Source organism: Aplysia californica, unplaced genomic scaffold, assembly GCF_000002075.1.
Source record: "Aplysia californica isolate F4 #8 unplaced genomic scaffold, AplCal3.0 scaffold01334, whole genome shotgun sequence".
Taxonomy (NCBI): Eukaryota; Metazoa; Mollusca; class Gastropoda; order Aplysiida; family Aplysiidae; genus Aplysia; species Aplysia californica.
The window spans coordinates 30497-39334 of NW_004798604.1; the positions used below are offsets into that span (position 1 = coordinate 30497).

General features: G+C 38.2%; 1 protein-coding gene across 1 annotated transcript in view; it reads right to left on the reverse strand.

The window, feature by feature from the left end:
* Nucleotides 1-2189: 2189 nt before the first annotated feature.
* Nucleotides 2190-8838, reverse strand: part of LOC101858234 (quinone oxidoreductase) — a gene marked incomplete in the record, with an annotated part of 22342 nt that continues 15693 nt past the window's right edge. Inside the window, 6 exon segments of the mRNA XM_035973510.1 lie at nucleotides 2190-3220; nucleotides 4340-4435; nucleotides 5682-5783; nucleotides 6793-6942; nucleotides 7464-7515; nucleotides 8020-8183. Of these exon segments, the coding sequence (XP_035829403.1) occupies nucleotides 3053-3220; nucleotides 4340-4435; nucleotides 5682-5783; nucleotides 6793-6942; nucleotides 7464-7515; nucleotides 8020-8183 (732 nt within the window).

Here is an 8838-nt window from a genome sequence, read left to right on the forward strand (position 1 = left end):
GTGACACAAATAAAGTGTGTGTGCGTGTGTATGTGAGTGTCTGTGTGTGTGTGTGTGTGTGTGTGTGTGTGTGTGTGTGTGTGTGCGTGCGTGTGTGTGAGTGTTAAAGTCAGAAAACGAAAACTTAAGTGTTAACTAGACTAAGGGAGAACAACACGACCAAATTATAACTGATAGGATGGGTCAGGATAGTTTATTAATCAACAACGTTATTATTATTAAGAAGTCATTTACTGAACATTCCCTTCTGTCGAAATCACAAATATCAGCAACAAAGTTGATGAATAATACTCGGAGACACTTTTGTCCTTAAAAAATATTGATCACTTAAAATTTTTAGTAAACATTAGTAGGGCGGTAACAGAAGCCCAAACAAGAGACTCAAGCATTTTCTGTATGGATCAGGAAAAGGGTGGTATTTTCCACACGGCCTACTCCTACTCCATAAAGAAAAAAAAAAGATTAAGATACCGACCAAGAACGTAAAATATGACGCATCGCGGTGAAATCAGGCACTCGTCAAAATATAGAAATCAAAGAAACCAACGTGGATTTTACTGAAAAATGTTGATCAAAGGCACAAGAATGGTAAATCTGCAGTTTTCAAGGACAACCAAGCTTTGAGAGTAACCAAACATTAGAGGACATTTTTTTCTCTCGCTAATTCTACCTCTAATGCCAAATGATCCCCATCTCTTCTATCTCGACTACTATTTAATATGGGGGGGGGGAAGACAAGACAAAATAAACAAACTTTAGGCTGATACCACCTCAATATGCTAAAAATCGAAGAGCGCTTGACTCCACTGCGTTGTGACACATATATTTACATTGAGTACATTATAAAGAACACTCTTCCGGAAAACCCTATTAAAACTAAAATCATCGAAACTTGACAGGCAATCGTTAATTTTTTTTAAAGAGTATCAAGCAATATAACCAATACTTTCTTCAGTTACAAACAAACACAAATTGTATCATAAAACATCAGAGAAGTAAAAGTCTTAATTTGTTTGTCCCAAATGGCCAATGGCAGATGATTTATTCAAACATCACTTCAGGGAAAAGTGACAGTAACATGTATAAGCACTGTGGAACATGTAGATGTAATTAGAACAAAAATTAATTTTTTAAAAACAGAGTGTGACTAACACATTCCAATAAAATACACTGACTCCTTCATAGAAATGGCACCATAAAATCACACAACAATCATAGCTCAAACTCTACTTTCAATCACCTAAGCATGTCACTTACGATACAACTACGGACACAAAGGTAAACAAACATAGCCACCATAGCACCAAAAGATCGCAAAAAGGGAGTGAGAACAAGAAATCTATTCCTCAAACCTATATAATAGTATATATATATATAGAGAGAATATATTGAAAGGAAAAGGCAGTAAAATTCAGTCCCAAAACTGAAACACCCCTGCCACACTAAATCTTAACCACAATTAGCCATTTTATCAACACGTGTTGCATATACACTCTCTCCATTTCCATAAAACCTAAGGTAGAACAGGACAGGTTTAAAGAAAACAAACATCACTGAGGTAAAAAAAAAGAAGTTTGAAACTCAGATTAGCGGGGGGGTGGGGGGGGGGGGGTTGAAGTTGAAAAACAACTGAACAAATTAATCAAACAAAAATCCCTCGGCTGACAAATAATTCATTTTGGAACTACCCCTCCCATCCTCCCAAAGTTAAGGAAATACATTTTAAGAGAGCAACAACAACTTAATATCCAATATCCAAGCCTTCCCCCCCCCCCCCCCCCAAAAAAAGGGAAGCACACACTCAAATTACTTCTTCACAGGCAACAATAAAATGCCAAATATAAGAGGAATGCTAACCATACCTTTATAATAGAATCTGAACACAATGCGCACAAATGAACTTGAATATTGGATTAATCAGCATGGATTAAAAACTCGGAGCAGCAGTGATTGGTCACATAAATCAGTCTAAAATATGGTACATGACATATCAAAGAGCTTCTGAAGTACATCAGGGTTTACTATGTCTTTTGCATGATAAAATGCAACTTACTAAAAATGTAAACACCGATACAAGGGTGAAAAAATGGAGCATTTCCATCATGTGTATATCATCTGCTCACTTTCTGTTCAGTGGAAGTAATGACATCAACAGCATTACAAGCCCATCCACGGGCAGTTTTTTTCACCAAGTACTCCCTAAAAAAGCATAATTTACAGTTTAAAGATAGAAAGAATAAATAAAAGGAATTACTGACAATCCCTTTCCTTGTTTGTTCAAAATGAGGTTGGGATCAGGAAGAACTCTAGCCCCTTACACAGGAGAAGAACAAATATCACACCTAATGTGGCTCATTTCGATGACTTGCACCTGATGTATTGTAAAACACAAAGTATTTACGACGAGTCATTTCTTCTTTTGGTGGTTATTAATTACTAAATTCAGGCATCTTTCTGCTTCACTCCAAGGGGAACAAAAATAACAAAGCAAGAAAGATGTAACAACTACGAGAGTGTACAGTATGTTTGCAATACATTTTTATGTCTTTGTGATAGTCTGTGAATAGCACCATGTTCAAAAACCTCACAACAACCTGTTTTTTTCAGTGAAACATAAGGTGAACCAGTTGCTTTTGGTTACAAGTATCTTTTTTGCACATTCTGAAACCAAACTGATGTGCAATTTGATTTCTGTAGGTACTCACTACCTCTCAGCTTCAGAACTAGATCTGACACCAGTATGTCACACAACAGAAATTTTGACTATTCGAAAGAATAAATGCAATGGAATACCACAGTAACCTTCCATGATACAAGAAAATGTTAAAATTCAACATTTATGGGATGGTGGAGTAACTGCGGAAAATTGTGCGTATTCACTCTGGCTGATGTTGATATGTTTTCCTTACTTGTACATCGACCAGGCTTCCACTAACGGCTTCATCTTGCCATTCAGAGTTTATACCTGTATATCAAACACGAGCCTTCCCCCACCCCCCATTCCCAGGAACACAGTAAAGAACATCAATCTCATGAAAACTTGATAAATCTTCTATTTGGATGGGTCAATGATAAGGTTCCCGGTAGTTCCCGTGTTGTTAATGACGTCGTTCTGAGCAGTTTGAGCCTCCGCCAGTGGGTAGACTTTGGCCACTTTGGGAGTGATCCAACCCCCGTGCTGACCCGCACCAATCGCTGCATGCATTTGCTGCCACTCTTCCTGTAGAGGGGTGAAAGAAAAGAAAAATCACATTACTTTTTACTGCTTAGAGTGGACATTTCTAGGGAATGAGAAGCTAGTAAGCATATCGTAACGTCTTCTAGATGTTTAAAATATGATACGATAATACTTTATTATCCCAGAAGGAAATTTTTCTTGGCTGTACTGGACCGTAAAAACACATGCAGGTTGAGGTATACATAAAAATTATAATTATATATTACCCTCATTAAAACTTAATATGAAAAGAAAAGTAAAGCTGACAAATGTACATATCACATCAAATGCATCATTCAACTTCATTCAGGATTTTAATTACCAGCATGAAAAAAACAAAAACAAAAGGTGTTTTTAAAAGAAACCTAAAACAGGTCCGTAACTTAAGTTTTAGTCAACACAAATTGGTTGTACACGTGTTAAAGATTAGAGGCATTCCTAGAGAGTAACATAAAAAGAAAAGTAAGGGGAGAGATAAAGACAATAAGAGTTTGATCGGAAAGAAGGAGCAAAGCATATCAGAGCATCCACCACACACCGATCAGTAAAGGTGAGAGAAAGAAATAGAGCTGTAACTTTGAAAAAGATCGATGATGTTGCAGTTGCAGATGGTTCTGCCCCATTTAACACATTTAAGATCATTTCTAATTGATTTGTTCAATAATAAGCATCAACAATTAGAATTGAGTTTTGGATGAGATGAAGAGAAATGCACTGGCACAACAACTCCCATACAGTGTTTGTTTTAGTAGAGGTTTTACGGTGCCCGCAACTGCATAAGGTCATATGAGCGCCAGAAGATTAGAGGTGTTGCAAGAGAGTAACAAACATAAAAAAGAAGGAGGGGAGATAAGGACGACAGATGTTTGATAGGAAAGTTCTAAGCAAACCACACTAGAGCACCCGTCAACCACTACACGCCGGGGTCAGATAAAGAAAATGTGAAAGACTTTCCCTTACAACAACACAAATATAAATTGGGGGGGGGGGGGGTGGAAGATGAACAACAACAAAAGTTAGAGACAGAAATTAAAAGGTAAATTTTATACAGGGACAGCACGGGAAAAAAATACCGTTAAAAAATAGCAAAAATAAGATGAAAATGTTCGTTGATGTACATACTGGGCTGGAGGCCATCAGAGCCACACCCATGATAGAAGTCTCCTTCCCCATGGTCAGCCGAGGGTTGATCTCTATGCTACCTCTGCAGCCAATGACCTGTCAGGACAAACACGAAAACATGATCAAGAACAATTATAAAATCAATACAGTTGAGCCTGATTTAACGGCCACCTGTCCAAGACAGTCGCCTGTCCAACCACTTCCCACTTTGTGATGTTGTCTGCATTATAATGACACTTTCCAGGACATTTACCAGTCTAAGACAACCACTTTTCTCCTCGACCATGGGTGGCTGTCTAAGACAACTTTGACTCAAGAAACTTAGGTCAAATAAGTGCATCTGAAAATAAACAAAGAAGAGTTCACAGAGGACACATAAACAATGTCTTTCACCTATGAAAACAACCATAAGTAAAACAAATTGTGAACATGTTCAAAAAGCTAGATATGTCCATGTATTTTAACTCTTTTTTATCCGGGCTACGAGTATACTCGGAACAGCTATACGGTAACATCAAACAGCTAGTTCGGCTTGTAACTACCAACATATGCAAATGCGGCTAGGCTAGCTCTGTCTGAATATTTCAATTTTACAATGAACAGTGGTTTCTTTGTTTTTGATGGGTGTAGAAGCTTGAGAAATGTCTTGAAAACGCCTGTTCACGACCGACGAAGTACTTCAAGAAGTAGCACTAGGTAGTGAGAGGGAATTAGACTAATTTGATGAAAGTGACTCTGAATCAAGTGCCATAAATTCCATTGTGGATGGTAACGAACAGGAATTAGACTCATTAGACTAATGATTTAGATCATGGTAAAGGGATGGGTAATGGAATTCGTGCACCACCGATGGGTAAGGGTAGATCAATAAATCCAAAGAGATGTCGTGGTTGCGACAATCAGGGTCAAGTTGAAGGGTGGAATACACCTAAAAAATCTACATGTGCAATTGATGTAATTCCAAATCGAATACATTTTCAGGTACTAGATATCTACATTCAATTTCTAACATAACTGCCAAATTTCCTTAAAATCTAAGAGTAAATGTAAGAAATACAGCACTTTCAAATATACACCCTGAATTCCAACTCATATGCCGCGGCGGCCCCAGGTCGGGTACAGAGTCCGTGGGGTACGGCCAGGATAAAAAGAGTTAACAGACGCCTTATCAATATTAGAAAAAATATTACTGGAATGGCATGAACATGACCATCTTTGACATTCCAATTCATTCTTTTCACATCACTAATTTCCAAGTAAGTCCTAATGACATTTCACGATATTCTAACCTCTTAACAATTTTCCCATAGATGGGCACAACCAAAGCTGATAAAATACTCACAACAACTCGACCCCTGAACTTGAGCAAAGTGAGGTCATTTTGCAAGTTGACATTGGCCAACATCTCAAGGACAACGTCCACTCCCTGGCCTCCAGTTGCACTCTGTTGGAAGGGGGTATAGGTTATGCAGACACATTAGTAAAGGCTGTTGCAACAAAAAATGTAAAACACATCACATGCACGAATTTCGGAAACCTATTCCCACTTTGATCTTTTTACTCTCGTGCACACTTTTGCCACCTTTAAGAGACTCAAATTTTCTTAAAGCCGCCCACATGTATGTCCAAGCGCAGCATTGTATAAATAATAAGTGTCACCTCTCAGGCGTCCTTATCCCCTTCTAAATCACCAGACTGCTCACTTGTGGGCGATAATGCCCACGTTGGCAAGCACTGCACTAGGCTAATACACTGCACATAATATTTTGCTGATTCTTATGTTGTTGGAGATGCTTATGGTGTTAATGTAACAGCCATGGGACCCTCCACTCTTTGACCCAGCGAAATACACAACAGAGCAGATGTCTTCATAAGCTGTTCCCTATTGCAGGGTACAAGATTGCATATGCTAGGGGTGGGAGGATGAAGTTAATGCAGAAAATCCAGCAGACTGGAGCATCAAAAGACAAGGAGTAGGGAAGTTTTGTAACAGGAATCTCAAAGCTCACACAACCGTTGATTTTCTCTAAAGATCCTGTTGAGATGACTCATCCAGGACAATTTAAGCCAAAGATAAGAAAAACAGTTTTAACCAATATTTATGAGAGCTGTGGAGATATTCCACTGTTCACTCTTTGTCTCGTCTGTCAAGGCGTTTATGAGTGTCGGTTGGTGTGTTGTGTAGCTGTGCTGAGTCTAATATCTGTTAACCTGTGCATTATCATCAGTTTCTGTTTATCATTCTAACTGGATAGACGTTTTTATCTTTAATAAAGCCAAGCTTTGGAGTATGGCTCGTTCATCTTACTTTATAACTCAGAACTGACCACAGGTACAGCAGCAAGAAAACAAAGCAAAAGAAACTATTTCAAAAAAAATAATTTAATAAATTGCTAAAATACAATGGGCCTATATAAAGAAGTTAAACGACACAGTATACGATGATGTCATACCATGATGCTTTCCAAGTACCCCGGCTCTCTGTGGTTGAAGACGGCGTCCGCTCCCAGCCCTCTGACCAGATCTACACCTTCTTTGGTACCTGCAGTACCATAGACAGTCAGGCCAAGGGCTTTACCCAGCTGGATGGCCGCATTGCCAACCTGTGGGTGTACAAACATTCCAAGACAATGATAATACAGGATATTTACACTCCTACTTCACAGCTTCGTTTTGCAAAACTTATCAATCACAACAGCATTTCTTTTCTCTTACTCTTAACCCATTTTCTTACTCTTAACCCATTTTCTTCCTCAAAGCTACACTTCTGGTTCCCTTTGCCCATCCTGAGACCACACAGAATGTCTTTTATCAAAAAGTATATGATTCTCCTCTTTTTTCTGAGTGTCACATGTAATAATATTTTGCAAACACAGGACTTTAGATCTCATAAAACTGACTTTATTCTGATATTATGAGCAATGGAAAGTTAGATAGATAGGTAGATGAATGGACAAATGGAAATACATATAGATGGATGGACAGACAGCAAGACACACATATAGACACATAGATGGATGGATGGATGGATGTACGGACGGACGGACAGATAGATAAATAGATAAAACATAGATAAATAGATAGACAAATAAATGAACCCCCAGGCATCCAATTCATCACTCACCGCTCCACTGGCACCATGGATAAGAACAGACTCTCCCGCTTTTGCCTGAGCCCTGCAAAACAAAAAACAAAAATATATTATACTGTAAGTTACAGAATATAGTATGAAGAGAAACGTTTTACTGAACGAAGTAAAAATAAAGAGCCACATGTTACAAAAAATATGCAATTAAAGCAAAGGGCCGTCACTAGCTTACCCTATGCACCTCTCTCCGCGAGGCACATCACCATTCTTCAAAGTCACAAAGATATGAACTATTTACCAGATACTTGGCGCAAGATATCCAAGAAACACAGAAAAAAAAAGCCTTTTATCACTAACATCCAGGTTTCAGATTCCCATTTTTTAAAAAGCACACATGAACTGGTAGCACAAAAAAAGAAAAAAGTAATTCGGCTGGCAGAAACCATTGTAGAGGTGAACAAACGTAGAGAAAACTGACCAAAAAATATTTTTAAAAGCTGTGAGTGAATGAAAGTTTGGGAAATTAAATCCACAGACATACAAAAAGGATACGGTTTAAGAAGCGCACCCATAAAGAGCAAGCATAAATCACCTGAAGAACAGCGCCTTGTACGCTGTGTAATACGGCACACCGAGAGAAGCACCCTCTGGGAAGGAGAGTCGATCGTCTAAATGAGAGACGTACTGTGCGTTGGCCGTTGTGTACTCCGCATATGTTCCACTCACTGTCAGCATGGTCAATACACGATCGCCCACCTAGGAAAAAAAAATTATTTTCGTTTTTAAATTGGATCTCAGACAAGATACATTATAAATGAGTAGAATGCAAAGTGGCCGACCTTGGAAAAGCTTAAAATTATTACTATTATTATTATTAATATTTTTTTAAAAGATGAGAGACCTAAACACTGTTCATTTCTGTCCCTCTATGTCCAGTATCTTGTGGAACTTCAGAGCTCTTTCAGCTCATTCATTTCGTTTCTGGAGTAAAACTACATTTACAAAAACCATGTTAAAAAATTAACCTCCTAGATTAAACTCTCGAAACATTTATTGTGTAATTGCCAGTTTGCATTGATATGCTCATGTTGCTCAAAGCCTCCTCTTTGTATTAGTTGAAAGGGAGAAAATATGTACTGTTAGGTCACACACGGACAGACACTTTCAGAAAAACATATCATACATAATAATATATATAGACAGACACCTCCCTCCCCCAACAACAACAAAATAAATAGCATAATACATCGCTTTTCAATATACAGCTATAAAATCTAAATGAGGTAAGGATCAGGAAGGAAGAACTCCAGTCCCTCATACAGGAGAAGAACAAATATCACACCAAATGTGGCTCATTTCATGTGGCATACTACTTTTCATTATACAGCTATAAAATCTCAGCCCCCTCCCC